The following is a 26,857-nucleotide window of genomic DNA, read 5'->3' on the forward strand; positions in this document are numbered from 1 at the left end:
TCACCCAGCAAGTCAATACCTGAGTCGGGAGTAGACAGAGGTCTCCTGACTCTTAGTTCTGTGCCTTACCCACTGGACCATGCTCCCTCTTAGTATGGACTTAGTTTATAATCTCTTTCCTAGTGGAACAGCAAATCAGAAATCCCTGAATCTTAGTAAATGGTGTTGACTCTTGAGTCCCACACCCTGTCATGTATCTGTTAAATAACTAGATTTAATTAAAGAGCATACGTCCTGCAGGCAAACATCTTGGCTACATGCCGTGTGCAGCAGCCTAGGTCCCGGGAGGTCTAGAATCCAGAAGGGATCCTGATGACCCACATGGCGGCTGAAAGCTACGTTTGGCTGCAAAACAGACTTTCTGGGCTTTAGAGTAGCAGCCATGTTAGTCTGTACCCAGAAGTCACCTACTACAGGACAGGCCAAACAAAGAAAATAACAGAACGCCACTAGCCATCACCTTCAGCCCCCAACTAAAACCTCTCCAACACATCATCAGGGATCTACAACCTATCCTGAAGGACGACCCATCACTCTCACAAATCTTGGGAGACAGGCCAGTCCTTGCCTACAGACAGCCCCCCAACCTGAAGCAAATACTCACCAGCAACTACACACCAGAACCACTAACTCAGGAACCTATCCTTGCAACAAAGCCCATTGCCAACTGTGTCCACGTATCTATTCAGGGGGACACCATCATAGGGCCTAATCACATCAGCCACACTATCAGAGGCTCGTTCACCTGCACATCCACCAATGTGATATATGCCATCATGTGGCAGCAATGCCCCTCTGCCATGTACATTGGTCAAACTGGACAGTCTCTACATAAAAGAATAAATGGACACAAATCAGACGTCAAGAATTATAACATTCATAAACCAGTCGGAGAACACTTCAATCTCTCTGGTCACTCGATTACAGACCTAAAGGTTGCAATATTACAACAAAAAGACTTCAAAAACAGACTCCAACGAGAGACTGCTGAATTGGAATTAATTTGCAAACTGGATACAATTAACTTAGACTTGAATAGAGACTGGGAGTGGATGGGTCATTACACAAAGTAAAACTATTTCCCCATGTTTATTCCCCCCTCCTCCCACTGTTCCTCAGATGTTCCTGTTAACTGCTGGAAATGGCCCACCTTGATTATCACTACAAAAGGTCCCCCGCCCCCGCTGGTAATAGCTCATCTTAAGTGATCACTCTCCTTACCGTGTGTATGATAACACCCATTTTTTTCATGTTCTGTGTGTATATAAATCTCCTCACTGTATTTTCCACTGAATGCATCTGATGAAGTGAGCTGTAGCTCACGAAAGCTTAAGCTCAGATAAACTGGTTAGTCTCTAAGGTGCCACAAGTACTCCTTTTCTTTTTCCGGGCTTTGGATTCAGATTCCCCATGAAGCGCTTTTAAGAAAGTGCCAGAGAACTCCATGGACACGTCCCGACTCTTTGCCTTGAGCCGGATGCTGCCCGCAGAAATCTGCTGAGTGTGCAGCACTCAGATCTGAACCCAACGGCGACGGTACAGAGCGTGCCCTTGAATGATGTGTCCGTGAGGCCAATATTTGCCCTTTCAGTGGCTCTGCCTTGTAGCCGTCCTCTCTCATCTTGTCTGGCTCTGCTCCTCTTCCTCGATTCTGACTGGCTGGGAGGGACCCTTTTGGGTGATGAAATGGGGGAAAGACTAACCCATCTCCGTTCAGTACAACAACAAAGGTTGAGGTCCATCTCCCAAGTCAGACGTTCAGCAGCTGCCGCAGCTGGAAAGCAAGCCACCACTCAATAGGATTAAACTAGCTGCTTTGGTGAAGCCAGGTCACACCTATAACCTCTGTGCTCTGCTCACTCACCTGAACTCCCGCTATTGGCCTCTGCGATGTATTACATTTGCATCCTTCTTGCATACTTGGTGCTTATGTGCATGGTCAGATCTCCCAGGAGCGCTGTCGTAGGAGCTAGAGGTGGAAACCCTTTGGCATGGTTGCAACACTAGGCAGGCCCTCAGCGCCCCCTGCAGGCGGGCACATGAAAGAACCTTGGTTTCGGAGCATAGCTGGGTGACATTTGTCAGACAAAACGTTTTTTGACAAAAAAATACAGATGCAGGGCAAGTGAAACATTTCACCAGCTTGTGTCAAATTCACTGAATTATTTTGGCAAAGCAAACAAAAAGTCTAAATGTTTGCTTTTTGCCGTTTTCAGAATGAAACATTTTAATTTTTTTTTAAATTCAGAATGACTTTGTTTTGAATTGTACTTTGAATTTATTTTAAAACAAAGGTTAAAAATATAAAACCCTGGAAAATGATAAGCTTTGCTTTGGGTCCAACCAAATGGTTCATTTGACCTCACGACATAAATATTTTGTTTTGCCAAAAATAAATGTTTTGCATTGAGCCGAAATGGTTTTTTCTCCCAATTTTTTTCAGTTCTGCCACCGCATCGAGAAATCAGTTCTTCGGGCAGCTCTAACCTGGAGTCAGTTTGGCAGGGCTATGCCACTTCAGCAGGGAGCAGGATTTATTTAACTGTGGGTTGTTAAACACGGGTGCAGTGTGATACTTCATTAATTACCTTGTGAGTGGGAGATAACCCTAGCAACAGGTATGCTATCTAGCACTTGTGCTCTGCCTGTGGGCAGATGCCTGACTTACCTCCATAAGGAGAGTGTGACACAATTAGCCTTTCACAGATTAAAAATGGTATGTGTTTGCTTAGAGGATGACTGGTGGTATGTGCCTGTCTGTCTGTCGCCACCTATTGTCTCTTGCCTTATACATAGGTCTACGCTTAAAAACTTTGGCTGATATAGTCATGTCAGTTAGGAGGGAGATTTTTTTAATGACATTTTTATACTGGCAAACGCTGGTATACACACTTACACTGGTAAATAAGAGCATTTGCTGGTATAGTTTATATTAACTCTTTCTAGTGTAGGCAAGCTTAGTTTGTAAGTTCTTTGGGGCAGGGACTGTCTTTCCATTCTCTGTTTGTACAGCACCTGGCACAATGGGGGTCTGGCCCATGGCTGGGGTCCTAGGTCCTGCTGTAATACTACTAATTATCCTACAATCACTCCATATGAAGTGGCAGGACAATTTCAGCAATGAGTCTAGGCAGAGCTGAGTCCAGAAATCTGCACTGCTTTGGTTTTGGTGGCTTTTTCTTATTATCAAGATGGAAGACCAACTAATTATAAAGTGCTTTTTACCAAGGAAGTTAAAGAAGTGTGGGCTGGATGAATGGACTATAAGGTGGATAGAAAGCTGGCTAGATCGTCGGGCTCAACAGGTAGTGATCAATGACTTCATGTCTAGTTGGCAGCTGCTATGAAGCAGAGTGCCCCAAGGGTCGGTCCTGGGGCTGGTTTTATTTAATACCTTAATTAACGATCTGGAGGATGGCGTGGATTGCACCCTCAGCTTCAGGAGTGTGGTAAGATCGCCAGTAATGGAAATGAACTGAATATCCAGTCAAGTCACCTTAAGGACCTAGCTAGAGATCGATCTGGGTGGTGCTGGGTCTGCAAGGAGGCCGCTTCCCTTTGGGGTTTGCCTTGAGGGTGATGAAAATGTGTGGCAGTTACTGTGGAATGCTGTTGTTATTGTCTCTCATAACTTCACTGTAATGCAGTGTTTTTAAGGTTGAGAGGCTGTACCAGTAACTTAACAGTAAGTTAATTGCAACAGGGATGTTGTAATTATCCCCCAAACCAATTATAAACCCAGGAAATTCAGAGCTGTAGTTACACTAAAAAAACCTTTTTGTTGAGTTTTCTTTTTATTAAGGTCAGAAATGCATAGTTAAGGCATCCAAACAACTTTGAATCTGCCCTGTCGTAACACCATGCAATAGCCAGCCCGTTATAATTAAAGCATTTCAGTGTTTGTGTTCCCAGATTAGATTAAGATGAGTTTTAAAGACCTATTCCATTTTAAAATAATTTTTTACACCTCATGGCATTGCTCCAACCAAGCCCTTTGTGCCAGGCACCGTACAGATCACAGAATCAAAGACATGTCAGGCTGCAAGGGCCTTGAGAAGTCATCAAGCCCAGCCCCCTGAGCTGAGAACACAGTCCTCTTTATAAACAGACCCTTAACATATTTGAAGACCATTGTCATTTTCCTCCTCAGTCTTTATTTCTCCAGACTAAACATGCCCCACCCCCTTTAAAAAACAACAACATTTCCTCATATAAAAGGCTGAGAAAACCTGACCTCATTTCTCTTGCTCTTCTCTGGACTCTCCAGTTTGTCCACATCTTCCCTAAAGTGTGGCTCCCACAACTGGACACAGTACCCCAGCTGAGGCCTCACCCGTGCTGTGTAGAGTAGAACAATTATCTCCCATGTCTCACATACGACCTTTCTATTAATACACCCCAGCATGATACTAGTCTCTTTCGCCATATGGAGTCAGAGACATTCCCACTCCCAAAGAGCTTGCAATGTAAGGACACAAGGGGTGGGAGAAAGAATACATTACTGTACAGTTGGGGAATTGAGCCACAGAGAGATTAAGTGACTTGCCCGAGGTCACACAGGGAGGTCTGTGGCAGATCTCTTGAATCCCATCTGGCCACAAGACATCAATTTACTACTTAGATCTCTAAGTACATTAGAGCTACTGTAGTGTGTTCAGCCATTCAAATGGCATTTGTAGCAGGGTGGTGTTATAAGAATAGCCATACTCTGGGCTCCTTTTCTCTAGTTTTTGGGATATCATCCCAGTGTTGGGGGCAGAGGAACTTCCCTCTCATATTCTTCTAAATACATGGCCAGATTTTCAACAGATGCTGGGGGCCAGGCACCTATGAAAATCTAGCCCAAAGTGTCCACAGTGGGAATTGCTGGGGGTCAAGAAAACATGACCCTGCGCTCTTCTGAGAATTTGGCCCAGTCTGCGTTACCTCCTGGAATTGCCGGAGTTCTCCACTTGCTTGGAGCTGTGCTCTGAGTGTTTCCCTAAAAGGCTGGGAAGTTGGGGGTGCTGTTCCCATGCGCCGTCGGCGCTGCTCAGCTGTTGATCCAAACGTGCACTGTGCTTGAGGGTTTACTCTCGAGCTCTCTCAATGAGTGGTGTACGTGGCTCAGGTTCCAGATGTTGAATCCTCCCTACCATCTAGCCCTTACTTATATTGCTAATTGTTGTTACTACTCCCCTAGTGGGGAAGTGGCTTGGGAATAGCATTGCTCAAGCCTAATGCGTGGAAGCAGCTGCGATGGGCTTTGCGAAGGCTCAGCATCCCTGTCTGTGCCCTGGGAGTGCTGGTAACAGGTAGCTGGTGGGGTGTGTGGGAACGTACCACCCTCCCGAGCTTCGCTTACAGCTTTAGATAAGCACACACAGTAAGATACTCCTCCTAGGTGCCTCACCATGACTCCCAACTGCCTCTGTCTACCAATGCCACTGTACCTCAGCAATCTGTAGTATATCGATCCTCACTACACCCACTATATAGATGGGGAGCAGAGGCACAGAGAGGCTAATTACCTTGCCCAAGGTCACCCTGGAAGGCTGTAGCAGTAGAGACTTGAAAGCCAGGTCTCTGAGGGCCATAGCTTCCATCTTCACCACTGGACCATCCTTCCTGTCCTTGGCATAAAAGCCCCCTTCTGTCACCCTTCCTGGATCCTGTCCCTTAGTAGTAATATGCCCCACCCCACATGCCTCTGGGATTGCTGAGGGAAGGGCAGACAGCTCTGTCCAAGGCCTGGTGGTGACTCTGTGCTGCCGCTGGGCCAGATGCCTCAGGAGAAGAATGTGTGTCTGTTTCATTGCAGCACCCCCTGGAACTCACCAGGCTTTGGGTTTTGTTCCAGACCAGATCCCCTCCTGGTGTAAATCAGTGCATGGAGCGACACTGATTTACTCCAGCTTGGGATTTGGCCCTCAGAGATCAGCGCATGTTCACAAGCCAGGGCCAATCTGACGTTTTGCAGCTGAGCTGAATTCATGCCACCGTCACATCAGCTGCCCATGGCTGTTTGATATGACCTCCTGAAAGGTGAAACGGAGGTGGGGTGGGGATGCGCTGGGAACTGGAACAAAGGCAATTGCTCCTAGACCCTAAGGGATAAACCTCATCTGGGCAGGAGACAGAGCCTTCTCGGGGGCCGGTCTGAGACTGGAATGAGCTTTCCCAGGAGCCATCCGTCACCTTCCAGAATAGCGAGACAGTCTTCTCTGCCCTGCCGTTGCTTCCCTAAAAACAGAGCAGTCTGCACAGAACGCCTTCCGAATAGTCCCCCCGGAGACAGGACGAACCACACATGTTAGTAAGCTAGCATCATGCCTGGCTGGAAGGTGCTCAGGTCGGTGGTGATAAGGACAGGATGAGAACCTGTACAGTGTAAACTGGAGTTAGAGATGGATAAGCCCCAACAGGTCTCAATCCTTCCCTGGCCAATGCAGTACTGGTCCATGTGGACGTAGCCAAATATCTCCCAGCTCCTTTCTATGCCTGATGCCAGGGGCCTGCGCACGTCCTCCCTGCCTTGGCTGCGATGTCATTTCTCTGAGTTCTCTCCAGCAGGTTAATTTTAGTCTCACTTCGTTGTCTGGCTTTTTGGGGGAGAGGCGAGGCTTTCATTTATTAATGAGCCCCTGGCAGATTGGACAGGGAGAGCGATTGCTTTCGGAAGACGGCCTTTGGCTGTGGTTCAGATGTCAGAGTGGGCTGGTGATGGCTCTCAGGGCCCCTGTTTTTTCTGGGCCAAATGGAGCCAATCTCATTAGCGCAGGAATAGTTTTTCTGGGGAGAGGGGGATGCACAGGCAGGGACGGAAGAGGGGAGAGAGAGAAAGAAATCTACATATTAGCTTTGCCTCCCTCGATAGAATTTGACTCCCACCAATTACACCGTCTTCTCCCCACATCAGCCTAAAACACTGTACAGGGATGTTGGGTCCAGAGGGGTGGTTTCATTAATAAAAAGTGTGTGTGTGTGTTGTGGGGGGCGGGTAAGCAAACCCTCTAGAGCCCTGACAACAGGAGGGCTGGCTAAGAGGCAGTGTGTACAGGGTGCTAGACTCCCACTGAGGAGACCTTCCTTCTGGTCCTAGCTGTTGTGCTGGCACGTTGGTTTAATCGTATCCCTGCCTCAGTTTCCCCTTTCCTCAGATAGGGATAAATGGGGCCTCTCTGTTGTCCTTGGAGAAAGAGCTCTACAGACGGGGTACATGGTGTGCTTAGTGGGCCAGATCCTCGGCTGGGGTATATTGGTGCAGCTGTGTAGACTTCAGTGGCTCTATGTTGATTTACCCCAGCCAAGGATCTGGCCCTGTGTGTGCTTAGGAAGGAGTCATGTTGCCCTCTTGTGACTGCACACAGAAGGGATGAGGGACTTGCTGCTGCTGGGGTGATCAGCTCACCCTTAGCCCAATGGTTTGGAGGAATGTGGTTCTTTGGGGGCTGAAGGAGGAGGGTTCTAGGCCTTGCTGTATGTGAGCGAGACAGATCTGTCTGGCCGTTAGGCCTGTGTTCTGCAGACCTGGGTTCATCATGATGTGGCAGTTTCTCAGGACATCTCTCACCTGCAGCGTGCACCTTTCACACTCCCTGAAAAATCTATTTTTCCCCCCCTTTGGCAAATGGACAGACCCCACCATTCCATGCTTCCCACCTGCTCTCCCCCTTCCCTGTGCCACTTTGGCCAAGGGCTGGGATTTTTTTCACACATCTGCAAGCAGCTGATGAAATCACAGAGAAAAATGGCTCCCTATTAATCTAACCAAAAAGCAAAAAACCCTGTAACTGCAAAAAGCAACATTGTCACAGATCCATGGCCACATGCAACTTCTTGGCGGCACACTCCAAACTGGAATTCAGATCCCTGCTAACTGAGCTAAAAGAGAATCTCCCTAAGCTGCTAGCAGTATGGGGCCTATGACACACAGTTGAGTAGTTCTGATTTCATACAGTGGAGGGCAGCGGTGCATGCATGCATTAGCCCTTTTATTACACTATTGTCCTTTCCTGCAAGCCTGAGTTGCCAGGGGAGAGTTCTTGGAAGAGAATAATGTGGATTATTTTAAATTAAACAGTGGTAAAAGCTATTAATAATTAAAGGGCCACTGTCAAGAAAACAATGGTAGATTTAAATAAATGACTTGGCTCGGTTAGTTACAGCATCCGGCGTTATTAAAATGGAAAGAACATTAACAATCTCATTTTCATTTTACTGTGTCCTCGGCCTTGGTGGCTTGAGACTCTAGGCGATCAGGTCTGCGATTCAGACGCACGCTAACCGCTGGGCCAGTCCTGTCAGCATCACCTTTCTGTGCCTGACCTTATTGCTCTCTGGCAGCTGCCCCTGGCTTTTGCTGCAGTGTGATGGCTACATGTATGGTCTGGGGGTTAAAGCAAGGGGCCAGGACTACTGGATTCTGTTCCTAACTTGGGAGGTGTAGCTTAGGGGTTAGTGCAGGAGGGAGCTGGGAATCAAGACTCCATGGTTCTGTGCCTACCTGTGTGAGCTGAGTGTCATTTAGTCGGGACAGAGCAGAGAGGCTGGCTGCCAGGACTCCTGGGTTTTATTCCTAACTCGGAGGGATGGGGGTTGTTTATGGACTGGAGGAGGCTGGGAATCAAGAATCCTTCGTTCTGGTCCAGACGCACAAAGATACTTAGGTGCCTAAACCCCAGATTTAGGTGCTGCTGCTCTCTACAAAACCCATGTTCGGCTGCCACCTAACCCCATAGGGGCCTAAACTCACTCAGCGCCTGAATTTTTGCTGTCAGAGTTTCCCCTGGTGCCGAAATTTCTGCCTCTGGGCATGTGCACTGCTCGCCCTCCCTCTAGCCGTCCGGACGCCTGTCTTACGCCTAAGCCCCAGTGAAATCCATGAACCGGAGGAAGCTAGCACTTCTCCCAATTCATTGTCAAGGGAGTCTCAGCACCGCATGCAGCCTTTGTGGAGCCCGTTGTTGTGCCAGTGGTTTTCTGGGTACCTAACGGTTAGCCGTTGCTGTGCTCAACATCACAACCCCTACGTCCTTTAGTGGCATCAGCCTCTCTTCCTAGCTGTGAGCTGAGTGTAGGGGCCGGTGCCAGAACTCTTAGGTTCTGCTGGCAGCTCTTCTGTTGCCTCACTTAGTCCTTTCTCTGCTCCCGCAAGGGTGAATGGGGATAACATTGCATCCCAGAGAGTGTGGGGAGGGAGGAGGGGTAAATATGTCATTTGTGCAAGGCTGTGAGAGTCGTGGATGGACACAGGGGGCCGTGCATGGTGAGCGTTATCTGGCAGCCGAGCGGGCATCCCGGAAAGCCCAGGAGCCGAGATACTGGCAGTTGTTAAGCTAACGGCCTATGAAAGCTCTCACTAGCTGAGCACAGTTTAAAATCAGCAGCGACTGTGTGTTAAATGATACGAGATGATGGAAATGGAAATTAAATGGTTCAAATCTGGCCAGGGACGGCAGTGTCGATGCAGCCCAAGCAGTGAGCATTAAAGAAAAACAGCCAGCGCGTCTCTGGTGCAATGGAAGCAATTACCAGGGCCAGTTTTAGTGGGATCCTGGAGGAAGCACCGAAGCCCATGCAGCAGGAGGAGGAGGACGCTGAAGGGCTTGCGCACGGCTTGGGAGAAGGAAGCTCAGGGTTCATCCCGGCTTGCTCAGGTTTGGGACTTCTGGAGCTGGCGTTTAGCCCCAGCTCTGTGTGGCTGCCAGGGCTTTGGAGAGTGTGTGCGTGCAGACGGCAGGCTGTGCTGAAAGCGATGAATGAACCCTCTGAAGAGCCCAGGTGAACCTCCTTATCCACATTGCAGAGCCGTGCTCTGCATCCAACCCTCCTGATTTAGCAGGGACAGACCCGAGCCTGCCCTATCCTGGAGTGCAGGGCTCTAGCTTCCTCTCCAGATGTTGGTATTGCACTTTCAGTGCAATACAGGTGTGGTGAGACACCTGCCCCCCCTTCTCCCCCTGACCTCTCAGGCCTGGTCCACCCCTTTCCCTGGTGCAACATTTTCTTGTTACCTCCTCACAAGCATTCCCCCTGCCGGCTCTCAAACCCTCCAAGACCAGCACATGCCCTCCTCTCAGAAGAGCCCCCTTCCCAGCTGTCTGACCCTCCCTGTCCTCTAATGAACTAACTAAAGATCTATAAACTAAAAAAAGAAATGAGTTATTGGCATGGTAAAAGCAGGTAAACACACACACACACACACAAACGAGTTACAGCCTTAGGTTCTAAAAGGTAATCGAAGCTCCTATAATAAGCAGCTCTGTGTGTCCTTTGGGGCCAACCCAAGCTGAACAGCTGAAGACCTCTTGCTTATATTTAGAAGTCTTTTCCCTTAAGATTTCAAACAGCAAAGACACAGGGTCCCTGCCCCTATTGGATCCCGCCCCAAATCCCTACCCTGGCTCCACCTCTTCCCCAAGTGCGCCGCGTTCCCCCTCCCTCCCAGGCTTGCTGCGGGAAACAGCTGTTTTGCGGTGCAAGTGCTGGGAGGGGGGAGAAGCAGGATGTGTTGGCCCGCTCAGGGGAGGAGGCGGAGGTGAGCTGGGGCGGGGGGGCAGGTTGGGGAGCTGCTGCACCCACCAATTTTTCCCCGTGGGTGCTCCAGCCGCGGAGCACCCACGGAGTCGGCACCTCTGGACACAGGCACAGACTTTCATTTTTCCAGGTGGGTGCTCCACTCCTGCTCCGCCCTGAGGCCCCAGCCCCACTCCACCCCTTCCCCAAGGCCCTGCCCTCACTCAGCTTCTTTCTGCCCCCTCCCCAAAGTGCCTCCGGTAGGGTGACCAGACAGCAAGTGTGAAAAATCGGGACGGGATGGGGGGATAATAGGAGCCTATGTAAGAAAAAACTCCAAATATTGGGACTGTCCCTATAAAATTGGGACATCTGGTTACCCGAGCCTCTGGTCCGCCGCCGAACAGCTGATCGGTGGGTGGCTGGTGGGTGCTGAGCACCCACTATTTTTTTTCACCAAACTGAGCACCCAGGGAGTCGGTGCCTATGAGTATAAAGATAAAAAGCTCATTCTGGTCTCTTCCCCCAGAGTTCAGAGTGACCAGTCGGTCATGTGTCTCCTCTGCATGGGTGTGGGGGAGCCATCAACAGAGTCTTTTGTTCTGTGATGACCCGCAATGGCTTGTCTGATGTCTGTAGAATTGTGTTGGGCAGGAGGTGACAGCTTTTGTGATACATTGGTATTTCACACTCAATAATGTGTCTCCTGGCTGCGGGGTTTCCAGTTTCATAGCAAACGCTTTTGGAGTTCCAGAGCAAACACTTCAAGGTTACCTTAGAGCATGGGATACTGATCTGGTAAATGAGATTAATGCAGGCAACAATTTACGAGCATTTCATAAAATCCAAACGCTAGGCATCTCTATAAAGCTAATCCCTGTTTTAGCAATACTAACATGCAGGTGAGCCAGACTGGTTTCCAGCTCTGCATTTGACAGTGTTCAGTGAGGCCTAGGGGCCTTGGCATGAGCTAGTACCTCGGCTGCCAGCGTCACTCCCACAGAAGTCTGGTGGCTGTGAAGGCAAGTAGGAAACCAAGACACGCTGTGGGCAAGGCCCAGATTCTCCATGGTTTTTGGGCACCTGCTGCTGAAATCACTGGGCATTAGGTAAGAATCTGGGCCTGTGTGACTTTGCCCCCATGATCACAACAGCATGTCAGTGGCAGAGCTGGGAATGGAGCCCAAGTCCCCTGCTCTGAGCACAAGACCACACTATCTTTGGGAGCTCATTAAGGATAAAGACCTCTCAGATCTGGGATAAGTGACATGCCCCAACTCTGGCACCATCCCCCTCAGGAGCCTGGCTCCAGGTCCCTGTCAGGCTGGGCCTGGGGAGCTGGTTTTCCTAATACCAAACCCACTCAACATGGGGCGTGTGAAAGGTGACAGGGCCTGGCAGATTGTTGGATCTGGACTCTGGGAAGGGGGACAGTTGAACAAGGGGGATTGGAGGGGAAAAGCATCCAGTGGAAAATAGGGTCAAAGGCAGCAGGTGGGAGGGGAGGGGAATATGCTAAGGAAAAAATACGTGGGTCTGTATACAGCATGTGGGACCCTGACTTGTGGCAGCCTAGATCACAGGATACTTCTGTTCCCAGTACACAGCACAGCCCGCTCTCCAGATGGAAATGCATGTGCTCTAATCTGGGCAGCTCACTGGGGGCAAAACCCTGGGCCAGATCCCCAGGGGAGTCAATCAGCGCTGCTCAGGTGAAGCCCCTGGACCTTACACCCATTTGCACTGGTTGAGGATCAGGAGCTTAGATCAGTGGCTCTCAGCTTTCCATCTTGGGGACCCTTCCCTCCTGAGACCCCCACCCCCTCAAGCTGGGACCCTCTCCCAGTTTGCAATGCGGGGAGGGTAAGCTGACCGAGACCACCTGACTCCTGTGTGCAGCCCTGTGGTTTAGATCCCGGGAAGAGAGGAATCAACCCCCCTCTCCAAGCATCCGCCAGACCTTCAAATACCGTGAGCCTCGCACCCTCCCCACCACATACCATAACCCACCCCAGTGTCCAAGGATCCTGAGATGGGTGGGAGCTACAGGGCCGTGGCTTGCTGACAGGACCCAGCCATCGCCGGGTGATGACGAGCTTCCTGTCATTTGTCCAAGTTCAGCCAAAGTTCAGGCCCAGGTGCGGTGTATATGACAGCCTGAGGAAGCCAGGCTGCTGTGTCTGCGTCCGCTTAGGCAGATGCGGTGTCGGATTTCCCCTCCCTGCCACTCCACCCTGCGCTGCAGCTGCCCTGCTAGTCCAGCAGCCTTGGGGCGTCCCTTAGACTGCCACTGATGCCAGGCTGTGCTGCAGATCATGCCTGATAGGTGGGCAGCCTAACCAAAGAGCCAGATATTGGTGCTATTACCAGGGGAACGAGGGGTTTCCACATTCTGGGCTGCCCCTATGTCTTGCAATGGCGAACATTTAAATGGATAAAAATTCAGGTAAAATGCTTTCAAGTAAACATGGATGTTATTTGTTGAAATTCTACCCGAAAAAAAAAAAGAAAATTGAATTCTGGCCACGCCCCCATCCTGTCCTGACACAGCCCTCCTGCCCCCAGCATGCCCTGTGCTTGGGTCTGTGAGGGGCGGGGGCAGCATCCGGGAGCCTTACACTGACCCCGTGCTTGGAGTGTTTCCCTGGGAGGGCCGTTCTGGTTCCTTTCTGGCCTTTACAAATAGTGTAAAGGGACCAGAATTGGGCTTAATTTGTAAATCCAGGGCTTCAAAATTGCAGAGCTAATGCATTAACCCTTTGTTCATTATCTAGTTATTATTATGAATTATTTGTGTTACCGTAGCAGCTAGGAACCCTAGTCACAGACCAGGACCACATTCCGCTAGAACAAAAACACAGTCCCTGCCCCAAGGAGCTGACAATCTAAGTATAAGATAAGAGACCACCGATGGATACAGACAGACAGATGGGGGAGAACCAGGAACCGATGGGGCAATATTGGTTACTATGACCCAGGGAGCCCCTCGGTGCCAGCTGGCAGAGGGCACCCCTTACCGCAACTCACATCAATAACACTAACCCAATAACAGCTGGCAGAGGGCACCCCTTACCGCAACTCAACATCAGGTCTGACATGCCCATTGCCCCAACACACTGCTGTCATTAGCGGTGTCTGAAAGGGGCCATGTGCAGACTGGTAACACGCTGGCCATTAATGTTGCTGTGTGGGGCATGTACGGGTGGTGTATAAACAGGTAGAGGCGTGTGCCGGGTGTGGGTGTGTGCGGGTGGCAAGCAGCGCATTAGCCCAGCCCGCCCGAGACAGAGGAATGCTGTTGCACCTGCTTGACTGTGTCTCCACTGTGAATTCGCAAGGGGAGGCCAGACACAATGGAAGCACATTTACAAGTACGGGAAACAAGCCATCAAATTAGCAAGTGGTGACCACTTAATGATCACACCAGGGGCTCGAGGCCGTACCCGAGGAAGGCTTCCCGGCTCTTGGAACAGAGAAATGGCCTTTGGGAAATAGAAGCAGAAACAGAAAACGATTTGGGCATCCATCACCTGAGGGACACAAGAGACCAGAGCTCTTGACACCTGAGAAAGGTGGATCCCTCAGCCCAGGGGGAACTGAGAACTGGCTATTGGTGAGAAACCTGCTGAGACAATGATTGTAGCTTGCTGAAGTTAAGTTTTAGTCACTAGAAAGCGTGTTGTGTCTGTAACCTTGTCTGTCTCTTTCACCCTCACTTGAAATCACTTGAACCTGTGGTCGTTGTTAATAAACTTATTCTTGTTTTATTACAAAACCATCTCAGTGCTGTTCTAGCAAAGTGTGGGTCGGCAGCTAACCTAGCAGGCTGATGGGGGCTCTGTGTCCCTTTGCAGGTGGCAAACTTAATAACTTCTGCAAAAAGAAAGGGAGGACTTGTGGCACCTTTGAGACTAACAAATTTATTTGTGCATAAGCTTTCGTGAGCTACAGCTCACTTCATGGGATGCATTCAGTGGATGCATCCGATGAAGTGAGCTGTAGCTCACGAAAGCTTATGCTCAAATAAATTGGTTAATCTCTAAGCTGCCACAAGTCCTCCTTTTCTTTTTGCGGATACAGACTAACATGGCTGCTACTCTGAAACCTGTCATTAATAACTTCTGTGAGCGTGCAGTGAGAGGGACTGACCGCTGCAGAGAGACGTCTCTGGGGAGCTGGGGTTCACTGATTGCTAACTGCAAGACCAGGTTTGGACAGGCAGAGTCCTGCAGAGTTTGCTGGCCAGGCAGACAGGCTGGCATGGCGGAGGGCTGCTACAGAGTTTAGCAGCAGCAAAGCTCACTCCTGCTGAGGCAGAGCAGTGACATGGTGGTTCACAGTTCTGGGCGACCCGAGCAAGACGTCACAGTCTCCATGACAGGGAGCGGGCTCTGCATTAGCAGCAGCCTAACTGTTGAAAAGTTTTTTTGTAGCCACCACAGCCAGGGTGAGTTTTAAGGAGGGATTGGAAGGTGGAGCATGAGGCAGCTTTGCAGATGATTATGGGGCACTCCTCCCCAGCATGAGGGGGAGAAAGCATGAAGCTGGTCGTTGGACCATTTAACAGGTGGGTGATGGAGGCCATCCTGGGCCATCAGAGGTGAGCGTCGGCAGCTTAGTAGCAAATGAGTAGGGCCTTATCAAATTCATGGTCCATTTTGGTCAATTTCACGGTTATAGGATTTTAAAAATAGTTATTTTCATTATTTCAGCTATTTAAATTTGAAATTTCACGGCGTTGTAATTGTAGGGGTCCTGACCCCAGCAGTAGTTGTGTGGGTGTGGGGGTGTGTGTTGAAGGTTATTGTGTGTGTGGGGGGGGAGTTGCAGTACTGCCACCCTTATTTCTGTGCTGCTTTTGGCAGCAGCGCTGCCTTCAGAGCTGGGCAGCTGGAGAGTAGCAGCTGCTGGCTGGGAGCCCAGCTCTGAAGGCAGAGCCATTGCCAGCAGCAGCGCAGAAGTAAGGGTGGCCTGGTATGGGATTGCCACCCTTACTTCTGCGCTGCTGCCTGCAGAGCTGAGCCCTCAGCCAGCGGCTGCTACTCTCCGGCCGCCCAGCTCTGAAGGCAGCAGCGCAGAAGTAAGGACGGCAATTCTGCTGCTGCTGGCAGGGCGCTGCCTTCAGAGCTGGGCGCCTGGCCAGCATCTGTCACTTTCCGGCCACCCAGCTCTGAAGGCAGCGCAGAAGTCAGGGTGGCAATACCGCAACCCCCCTAAAATAACCCTGTGACCTCCCTGCAATGCCCTTTTGGGTCAGGGCCCCCCAGTTTGAGAAACACTGGTCTCCCCTGTGAAATCTATATAGTATAGGGTAAAAGCACACAAAAGACCAGATTTCACGGCCTGTGACATGTTTTTCATGGCCGTGAATTTGGTAGGGCCCTACGAATGAGAGATGATAGGTAGGGTGGAGATATACCGTGAAAGGCTTTCAAGGTGAATACAAGCAGCTAGTGTTTGATGCCATGGAGAAGGGGGAGCCAGTGGATGGATGCAAAGAGGGGGATGATCTGGTCAAAGCAGTACGGTAGGAAATGGTCTTTGAGCAGCATTCTGAACGGATCCGATCGGGGCAAGGCTGCCTTTGCCCAGGCCTGAGAGAAGGCTCTTGGAGTGATCAAGACGCAAGATAATGAGGGCCTGGGTGAGAGTCATAGCTGTGCGGATGGATAGGAAAGGCCGTATCTTAGGGACGTTAGGCAGCAAGAATCAGCAAGATGTCGAGGGAACCCTCGTGACGGCAACGGAACTGCGGGGTGGTTTGGTTCTGTTCAGGTTCTTATACTGCCCTCATCTCGGTCACCATGTTCAAGTGTCTTCCAGTGGCGCAGCAAGCAATGTGATGTGGGAGTATTGGAGAGCCAGGGAGCCCCCTGCTTATGGGGCAGGGGAAGGGGACAGCCCGGCACAGCTTTCTGGCTACAAAAGCTGACTCACGGCTGAAAAGCTCATATTGCCACATGGGTCTGAACATCCTCAGAGAGCAGAGCAGTCTGCTGGCACCGAGGGATGTGTGTGCTCTGAGACAGGCATCATACACTGGGGATTGAGGCAGAGAGGGAGAAATGAGGACATCTCTCAGGTCCCTATATCCTGTGATGCCCTAATCACGGGGGCCTTTTCATTATAAGACAGCCCCCTGTTAAATAACAACACTTAGAGCTGCTCTCCCATCCTGTGTTACTGAGGTTCTTGCACTGGGTACCCAGCCCTTTGAAACACACTCTCCTGCAGGAAGGAGGGCAGTGTCTTATTTTTACAGGTACTGGGTGTTATCCAGTGTGAATGCCCTGTCAGATGGATGGGAGTTTTAAATGACCAGGACTGCCGGGTTTTTCGTCCCCTTTGGACATTCGTTTATCCCGCCTCTGCCCTTGGGAGGTAGGGAAGCACAGATGGGAAAACTGAGGCAGGGATGCTAAGTAACTTGTCCCAGGCTACAGAGAGAGTCAGTGTCGAAGGTGGGATTTGAGCCTATCCTGAGGCTCCTGCGCTCCAGTCCCAGTCGAACCTGCTGTGAAGTCTGTTCCCCCCCTGCCCTCCAGCCACTCTCTAGCTATGGCCTGGGTCAGAGAGTTCAGTTCATCTGTGGGGGAGCCGCAGCAGAGACGGCTGGGAGGAGAGATGGGCACATGCCCAGCTTCTGTGGGTCTGTCTGCACTGCAATGGGAGGTGTGGCTGCAGCACGGGTAGCCATCCCCGAGCGAGCTTTGATCTGGCAAGCTCCTGTACCGATAGCGTGTGAGGTCACGGCAGCAGGGGCAGCGGTACGGGCTGCTATTGGTACTCGAGCTAGCCAGATCAAAGCTAGCGGGAGTACAGCTACGCATGCTGCAGTCGCTCCTCCCATTGTAATGTAGACAGACCCTATGGTGTGGGGAGCGGCTCTTGCACTGGGGTTTTCCTTCCCCTCCTTGTCCTCTTTGCACCTGTCTTTGTGAGGCGGGGCAATGCCATGGACTGCTCCCTTGCTGGCATGGCCTGAGGTTGGACATGGAGCATCTCCAGTAGGAAGATGCTTCCCGCTGGTCCTGCATGCTTCCTGTCTCTGTGCACCCAGTATTTGGGGCACCAGCAGCCACCAAGCACTTCCCTTAATCCTCTGCCTGACATGGGAGGGTCAGTCTCCTTCCATTGGCTGTAATCTCTCCTGGCAGGCTGAGCGGCCACGGGGTGATGTTGAGGCTGGGCAGGGGAACAAGGAGCAAGTGTAACAGGTTCTCTGCCCCAGCTAATAACGCATCGAAACATCAGTCACTGCCTGAGCAGCTTTCCCAGGCCAGCTGCCTGCTTGTTAAGCCAAGGAGATGTCAGAGAGCTCGATAGCAGTGATTTGCCAGGAGGAGGCGTGGAGCCAAAGGAAACACATCAATTGCATGGGAGGGGAGGTGCAAAAATAGCACTTACCTGCACTGCAGAGCTCGTCCTTCAGCCCCTCTGCCCGGGAGTAGGAGTAGCTGGGTTTAGGGTCCCGTTCACCATTGCCTTGTACCTTGCGTAGCCAGCTCATCACTCTTCCAGGACCCGAGCTAGCTCGATTAAAGTTAGCTCAGGTATGCCAGCTGGAGCTGCAGTCACGCTCCCTGACTGCATACACCAAGAGAGCCATGCCAAACAAAGATGGGACATGGGAGAGCCCTTCGGGCCTAGGCGTGGGTGGAGACATGAATGGGGACAAGAATGAGCCACTGGTAGAAGTGGCTTTGAAGGAGGAGCGAGAGGGTGCTGGGAACTGGCTGGCTGCACCAGGGGTAAGGGGGGAGAATGAAAGAAGAAATGAAGAGCTGATCTCCAGACTTGCAGTCCCCAAGTCAGTGGGCTAGGCCAAGGCTATCGCGTCGCACTGAAAACACCCAGTGGTCAGCAGTAACAGATTTGGCTCTCAAGGTGGGCAGAGGCAGTCAATTGGAGCATTGCTGGCTGGCATGGCAGGATTCATGCAACTGTGAGTCCCGATATGGATGGAGCGGTCCAAGAGAGAGGGTCGGGGATTCAGCATGCGGAGGGCACACAATGGCCAGGGGGCTAGACTACGGCAGCCATGGGCAGGGAGTCTGACGCACACAGATCCCCGGGTGACTGGGTGCCGCTGAGCCGATAAACCCTCCTCATTCTCCTGCCTCTTCCTCGCAGGTTCCTACCTGATGGTCAACTCCTCCCAGCATGTGCCAGGACAGAAAGCTCACCTCCTCTTCCAGACGCTGAGTGAGAATGACACTCACTGCCTCCAGTTCAGCTACTTCATGTACAGCCGGGACGGCCACAGCCCCGGCTCCCTCAACGTCTACGTGAAGGTGAACGGGGGCGCACTGGGCAGCCTGGTGTGGAACGTGTCCGGCTCCCACGGGCGGCAGTGGCACCAGGCTGAGCTGGCGGTCAGCATGTTTTGGCCCAACGAGTACCAGGTGGGTTGGAAGCATCCCTCACGACAGGAGGTGGGGAGATGGTCTTGCAGAGGCAGCAGGGTGATTTGGGGCCTGGAGGGGACTTAAGCAGACAGTAACTGAGCTGAATGGGCCCTGGAGGAGAGAGAGGCCTTTGAACTCACTGCCACGCAGCCCTCCGGCAGGGCGCCAAGGGACACCACACTCAAGCTATTGCAGGGCTTGATGCTGAGCCCTTGGCGGTGCCCAGGGGCCCTACTCCTGAAAAACTCTCACAGCTGCCTCACTGATGACCCACAACCCCCTTACTATTCCAGTGCTGGGCCCCCCATTACTCTGGTACCCCTCAATCCCAACCCACAGCCCCCCTTTCTATTCCAGCCCTGGGCCCCCCATTACTCTGGTACCCCTCAATCCTAACTCAAAGCCACACCAGCTATTCCAGCCCTGGGCCCCTCATCACGCCGGTACATACCAACCCACAGCCCCACTGGCTATTCCAGCCCTGGGCTCCCCTCCCCTCTGCCTAACTTGCCAGTGCCCCTCACTCCTAGCCTGTAGCTCCTGTGCCATCCCAACCCTGCCCCTAAATTGTGCTGCTGCCCAGCCAGTGAGGTGTGCCCCCTTTTCTTCCCGCCCCGCAAGCCCCGGAGGTCCAGTCGTGAGAAGCACTGATGTTGTGTCTGTCTGAGCTGCTTAGTGCTGTGAAGCGGGGGCTCTTGGGAGCGCTCTGTGCTCAGTGGGCTGGCATGTCTAGCTGCCAGCCAGGCTGGGTATAGCAGGAGAGTGAGCCCCCTCTGTATTTCGGCTCCTTGGCTTCCCATGGCAGCAGGTGCCCGGGGGGCAGTGGGGAGCAGCGCCGACATGAAGAACTATTAAAACGAACAATCATCTAGTTTCCTTTTGGTAACGGTTTGATCCAAGCCAAGACATGGACCCAGGCTGCAGAATTCAAATCTGGCTCCAGAGTTCGGGGCAGTCGGCTGCAGGGATTTGGATCAGCCTGTTGTTAAGATAAGGCCAGGCCCATGATTAAGATGCTGCATCCCTCGGGGGCTTGCGCCCAACTCTGCTCGTCTCCAGGCCCTTCCCGTGCCAGTGTGACCTTGCCCATGGCTGGGGGCAGCAGATCACCTCAATGACAGGCACATGTCTGATTGCCCCCAGGTCCTGTTTGAGGCGGTGATCTCTGGCGAGCGCAGAGGATACCTTGGCTTGGATGACATCTTGCTCTTGAATTATCCATGCTGTGAGTATCGCAGCACCCTGGCTACAGCCTCCTTCCTGACAGGGGCCAGCCCTCATGCTGCCAATGATGTGTCCCGCTAATGAGCCACTTGGCGGGACTCTGTGAATTGGATGCCGCGAGCATTAATGACCTGCTGTCGGAGCAGGGCCAAAGGGGGATGCTCCAGGAGCAGCTGCTGCGGAGGAAGGGACATGGTGGTTGGGGCTGTGAGGTGGGCGTCTTTCATCAGCAAGGCGGGTGGGCAGCCATCTCCTAGTCAGAAAAGCAGGAGCCCTCAGGGGCTGGGAACCACTGGCTAGCACTGGCCAGGGCCAGGCGGGAGAGCAGCCTAGTGAATAGTGCCTGGCAGGACTGCTTGGTCGTACTGAGCCGCATGCATGCTGGGCAGGGTGCTGGGTGGATGCCCAGTGGGGCAGATGTGGTCAGCAAGGCTGAGATATTTATCTCACTGTGGAGACCCCAGGCCTTGAGCTGGGACTCTTGACACTGCAGGGGAATGGCTGAATCTCCCCCCAATGAGCGTCTACATTGATGGGACACAAACCACAGCTCTGCTCCTTCTCCTGGGAGAACACAGGCTAAACGTCAGGCCTACATGTCCCCTTTAAAAGGGACAGCTCCAGAGGGGAGAAGGGACAAGTTGTCTGGGGCTGGCCGCTGGGGAAGGGAGCTAACACCTCGCAGACAGGATGAGGCAACAGAGTGCAAGGTGCATCTGGGCCCTCTTGCTAAATAGTGGCTCTGAAAAGCCAGACAGTTCCAGTGTGGGTTGGGGGGTTCACCCCGTGCTTCTCCCAGCCCTGGTGCCGTCCCTGCAGGGAGGGAGGGCTCTGCAGGAAATCAGTGCCATCCAATGGAAAACCCCTGCATGGCAGGTGGGATTTCAAGGGTACAGGACTGTACTGGCTCCCAACTTGCAGCTGAGCTTATGATGTCACAGGGTCCCCTGCAATCTCCTCCATGCCTTAAGTTTCCCGGGCTACGTGGTTTGTATACCCTAGAGTGGTTGCACCATAGAATATCAGCAGTGAGGATTTGTATATCCAGGCTGCAGACCTCGCTCCATTAAGTCCGACAGTCTGGATCTGATGGTCATCTATACCTGATGCTACAGAGAAAGGTGAAAATGCCTCCCACAAAGCACTTGGCTATTTGGGCCACGTTGCAGCTATGGGAGAAAATTTCTTCCTGCCCCCCAAAATAAATGAAGTTCTGAAGCATGAGCATTGATTACTTCTAACCTATCCAAATGGTGGGGGAGGGAGCCGCAGAGTTTGGATCTGAATATTGGGTTCTTTGTTTCAGGCCCTTAGCTAATTAATAATGATTATTAAATGGTCCAGCTCCTGGTAAAGCCTTTAACCCAGAGCAGGAAAGCAGCCACATCTCAGCTGCAGACCCAGAGCCTGGTCTGGCTTTGTGCTCCTGGGATCCAGCACCTTGTTTCATGGGTGCATTGGGGAGTTCGCTGGGGAGAGGGAAAGTACTGGCAGGTAGCTGCACAGTAGCCGAAGTGCCTGGATCCCCGTGTGACTCTCTGCCCCTCTGTTCTGGCAGCCAAAGTGCCTCATTTCTCCCGCCTGGGCGACGTGGAGGTCAACGCTGGGCAGAATGCCACCTTCCAGTGCGTGGCAGCCGGGAAGGTGCTGGAGGCGGAGAGGTTCCTCATGCAGGTAACTGAGGGGTGGGATGGGGGGGAGGGGGGCTGCTCTGTCAGCGTAGAGCCTTTCGCTGGCTCCCCTGCACCCCCCGGAACTCCCTGAGACGGAGTCGGCTCCTTCCCCGCCTCACTGCTGCACGGTGCCCTGGACTGAGGGCTGTGGGGCTGTGACTGGCTCAGCCCCACGGACTGGATTGTACTCAGGGGCAGGGCTGTACGGCCCACTCTGGAGCACAGGGAGGGGGAAGGAAATGAACAGTGAGGGATGGGGTGGGGGACCCTCTCCCTATTTTCCATGGAAGTCCCATCGGAAGATCAAAAACTACAGATGAGGGGGAGCCCCACCCATAACCAGCCCTCCCTCAGAGGCCCAGCCTGCCACCCTCTCCAAGGCAAAGTGCTCTTTGCGGTCGGGACCAGACCCCCAGGTAGGAGTGGGAGAAGTGGGCCGTTATAGTCCCAGGCCCATACCCACACCCCTCCCCCTGCGCCCCCGCAGGACTCCGCATTTGTGGTGCTGCAGTGCCATTCCCAGCCATTCCTTGTGGGGGGAGGGGACTGCGCTCCCACCCGGAGCATTGCCCGACCTGCTCAACAGTGACCCCTGTGGCTGTGTAGAGAGCAGCCGCGAGAGGGCTCTGGATGGCTCAGCAGGCGAGGCTTTCAGGGAGAACCCAGTAGGGAGAAACAGGATGCTCTGTCAGACCCAGAGGGGATCACCCCTCCTGCCTAGGCAGCCGTGGGGAGCAAGCACAGGAGGGCTGAGCAGCATGAGCTGTCTGGGGACCCCCCCCAACACCCTCTCTCTGGCCAGCAGAGGCAGAATGGAGTGGTCGCCCCAGCCGCCTCAGTGAAGCACATCAGCCATAGACGGTTCCTGGCTACCTTCCAGCTGGACGAGGTCTCCAAGGGGGAGCAGGATCTTTACCGCTGCGTCAGCCAGTCCATGCGGGGCTCCGGTGTCTCCAACTTTGCCGAGCTGATTGTGAAAGGTGAGGGTGACACTTGCTGACACTCGAGGAGGGGCCTTGAGCGGTAGAACTCAAAGCATGTTACAAACCTGTCATTTGAACTCAGGCCATTAACTAACATGATGCTAAACATGACAGGCCAAGTCATGTTTAAAAGGTGTTAGCTGGTTATGGTGAACCCTCCACTCTGCTCCCCGGCCAGGGTTAACCATGGCCACCACATTACTGTCCTCGTCTACACGCAGGATACAATCATGTCTGACATGGTGTTAGCTAACCTGTGGGAGTTAACAAGACCTGTTTGTAGTGTGGACGCTGCCTGCCTGCTTCTCTCTGGGATTCATCCCGGACAGCTTGGCACATACTCGAGCCAACATTGTCAAAAGTGGCAGCTGATTTTGAGCCCTTCAATTTCTCGGGGCTCAAGCTGAGATGGCCAAGGCCTGCTTTTCAGAGGCGCTGAGCACCTGCAAATCCAGGGGCAGTCAGTGGGACTTGGCACTTCTGAAACCCGGTCTGAGGTGTCTCGCTGACAACTTCTCAGGGGGTTGAGTCTGGTCTACTGTGTTCTAATTCTATGTGAATGACATTCCCTTTGCTCAGGGCTTCTCACTGATGTAGGGTGAGGTAGTGCTTCATCCTGAAGGATCCTAACTTGATGGAGTTATGTGAACCCAGTGAAGTCAATAGGAGCCGTTCCTTGATTTGACTGGGCACTGGAACACGTTATATGCATCTCTTCTCTCTACCCACCACTGACATGCGTCTGCCTCTGGGGTGGAGCACTGCAGCTGTTCAGCAGTGCACTCCAGTGCTGTGCTGCCTTGCATATTGCGTCATGTGCTGTTAGCTCGACACAAATCAAGGGGGATGTAAAGACTTAGGAACATAGGAAGTGCCAGATTGGATCAGGCCCAAGGTCCATGTAGCCCAGTGTCCTGTCTCTGACAGTGGCCAGCAGCAGCTGCTTCAGAGGAAGGTACAAGAAACCCTGAAGTAGGCCGTTGTGAGATAACCTGCTTCCTGAGTTTTTTTCCTAACCTCTAGTAGTAGAGGTTAGCTTATGCCCTTAAGCATGAACTCTTAGTTATTTGTTAAATTTGTATTATTATTAGGGGTCTTCTTAAATCGCAGAAAAATCACTCATTTTTTGCAGGTTGGTCACGGCATATATAGCAAATTTTGTGGATGTGTAACACTTCTGTGAAATTTTCTATGTATGCTGTGACCAACCTGTGAAAAATGTGTAATTTCTCTGCAGTGTTTCTCAAGCTGGGGGCCCAGACCCAAAAGGGGGTTGTAAGCTTGTTGTAGGGGGGTCGTGGTATTGCCATCCTTACTTCTCCACTGCTGCTGGCGTTGCCTGAAGCTGGTGGCGGGAGAGCAGCAGCTGCTGCCTGGGCACCCAGCTCTGAAGGCAGCGCTGCCGCCAGCAGCAGCACAGAAGCAAGGGTGGCAACACCACACCATTCTCCACTCTGCCTTCAGAGCGGGGTGGCTGGAGACCATATTTAATGGGGGAGACCATATTTCACTGTCCTTGATGCGATTTTCATGGCTGTGACTTTGACAGACCCCTAATTATTATAACTGGATCGCCTTGCTGTCTGGATACAGTCCAGTCCCTTTTAAAATCCTGCCTCAATGCTATGTAGTAGCAATAAGTTCCACGGGCTAATTGTGCCATCTCTCAATACCCAGTGGGAGGAAGGAGTTTTTTGCTTAGCACAGTGGGACCACACTCATTCTCACGGACCTGCTTTTGAGAGTCAGTGAACGCAGACAATTAAAAAGGAGGCAGAAGACTGCATCCGCCAAATGTACTGTGTTCATTTATTTTGACGGCTGTGGCGAAGCGTTAATTATCGATGATAGAGTTTCACAGCACCGTGGCAACTGCTTGGAAGCATTGTCTGTAAAAAAACACAATGATGTTCTGGTCACACGAGACCTTGCTGCTGCCTGTGCTGTTAAACCTCGGAGGAGAGTGTGTGTGTGTGCGCGCGCTTATGCTTCTTTATTTGTAGGTGTGAATTTGTCATGAGTGCTTTATTTGTAGGTGTGAATTCTAAAGAGTTCTGCTGTGTTCGGGATGGAAGCGTGCTCGTGGTTCCAGCAGTATAAATCCCCCTGATCCCACTTACGCTGCTGCCACACACCAAAGACGATGACACAGTAGACTTGTCTTCGAGGAGAAATTTGCAGCCATCAGGATTGCTAGCAGTGGGCTGGGTTCTGCTCTTGTTTACAAGGAGTGAAGGCAGAGCGGCTGCTTTTAGAACCAAATGGGAGCCAGCATCCTTCTTATGCCAGGGTCTTTTTAGCTAAATGGCGAAGAAGAAAGTCTGAATGTTAATTTAGTCCTCCTTTGTGTTCCAGCAGCACCTAGAGATCAGCTCCCCGTTGTGCTCGGGGCTGTACACACTTGGTCCAAAGAGCGTCCAGTCTGAATAGACGAGACAGACTAAGGGTGGGAGAAATTATTATTATCCCCTGATTACAAATGGGGTACGGAGGCACAGCGAGGCTAACAGGTTGTATCAAGGACACACAGGGAGTTGGTGGTAGATCAGAGAACTGCACTTGGATTTCTCAAGTCCTAGCACAGTACTTTAAACCACAAGCTGTGCAGTGGGGTTGATGGAAAGACAATGGCTCTCCAGGGTACAAGCACCGGTGAAGCAGAAGGGGAACATTCCATTCATACCCCTCCCTTTGTCTTTCTCCAGAGCCCCCCACGCCCATTGCTCCCCCCCAGCTGCTCCGAGCAGGTTCCACCTACTTGATCATCCAGCTCAACACCAACTCCATCATCGGCGACGGCCCCATTGTGCGCAAGGAGATCGAGTACCGCATGACCTCGGGGCCCTGGTCGGAGGTCCACGCCGTCAACATGCAGACCTACAAGCTGTGGCACCTGGATCCCGATACGGAGTATGAGATCAGCGTGCTGCTCACGCGGCCGGGGGACGGAGGGACTGGCAAGCCGGGGCCACCCCTCATAAGCAGGACCAAATGCGCAGGTAGGCACACTCCTTAACGCTGGAGGCCCCAGGCTATTGGCTGGTCCTTGATTGACAAGGATCTGCATGGGTATCCATTGGGTGCAGTGTAAAACCTGGTCATGATATTTTCTGTCATGGTGGCAGTCTCTGGACATTGTGCTTTTCCTGAACTGCCCTCAGTACCGCTAGCCATTGGTATTTTGGGGCTTGTCTACACTGGTAGAATTATACTAGGGTAGTTAAACCACTGAAGTTACACCAGGATAACTCCCCTTGCGGCCAGGCTTATTCCAGTAAGTTTAAACCACTTCCAAGCGGCATAAGCTCAACTGGAAAAAGGCCCCTCTTATACTGGAATGAGTGTCCATGTCGGGGGTAGAGGGGCAGGATGGGGCCCTGCTTTTCACTTCACACAAAGCCTAGGAACAAGGATGTGGTCCAGTGATTACAGAAGGACATGGAAGAGCAGGACTCCTGGGTTTCATTGCTCTAAGAAGGGAGTGGGGTCTAATAGTTAGAGCAGGAGACTGGGGGTCAGGACTCCTGGGTTCCCAGCTCTAAGAAGGGATTGGGGTCTAGTAGTTAGAGCTGGGGATGGGGAGTTCAGGACTCCTGGGTTTGTTTCCCAGCTTTACCACTGACTCCTTAAGTGACCTCAGGCAATCCACTTAACCGCCTGTGTTTGTTAAAGCTGAAAAGTTGTGGCAAAGGGCCCTATGTCCTTGACTATTTCCTACGGTGAAGTCTATGCAGCTCTTGTTATGGCTTTATCAGCTGGCAATCAGACAGATATTAACCGTCAACCCAGGCCGAAAGAAAATCAAAGAACCCCAAAGAAAACCCTCCTGGCGCGGGAGCTGGCTCTGCAGCCTGGATTTACTCTTTAATACACTGACAGGGGACGCAGTAAACTGACAAATGATTGTTGCTTCAGCAACTGGGTAAAGCAACAGTCAGAGCTTGCTGGCAGCGGGAGGATTAATAACAGCCCAGAACAATGAGGTTTCGCACCCACCATAACTCAGCTCCAGAGCAGCCGTTTCTTAGAGGCAGGTTGGAAGAGCAGTTGCGGAGGTGACGAGTGGGTTAAA

General features: G+C 52.0%; 1 protein-coding gene across 16 annotated transcripts in view; it reads left to right on the plus strand.

Moving 5' to 3' along the window:
* PTPRU (protein tyrosine phosphatase receptor type U) overlaps positions 1-26,857 on the plus strand; it is a 320,906-nt gene that overhangs the window by 131,971 nt on the left and 162,078 nt on the right. For 10 of the 16 annotated variants that reach the window (XM_073317468.1, XM_073317470.1, XM_073317476.1 and 7 more), the window contains exons 3-7: positions 18,631-18,902; positions 20,049-20,130; positions 21,688-21,803; positions 22,605-22,782; positions 25,491-25,784. In XM_073317468.1, coding sequence (XP_073173569.1) covers positions 18,631-18,902; positions 20,049-20,130; positions 21,688-21,803; positions 22,605-22,782; positions 25,491-25,784 — 942 coding nt within the window. The remainder of the gene's footprint in view (positions 1-18,630; positions 18,903-20,048; positions 20,131-21,687; positions 21,804-22,604; positions 22,783-25,490; positions 25,785-26,857) is intronic. The other 6 variants (XM_073317469.1, XM_073317479.1, XM_073317473.1 and 3 more) reach the window with 1 other exon arrangement.

This window comes from Lepidochelys kempii, chromosome 19, assembly GCF_965140265.1.
Source record: "Lepidochelys kempii isolate rLepKem1 chromosome 19, rLepKem1.hap2, whole genome shotgun sequence".
Taxonomy (NCBI): domain Eukaryota; kingdom Metazoa; phylum Chordata; order Testudines; family Cheloniidae; genus Lepidochelys; species Lepidochelys kempii.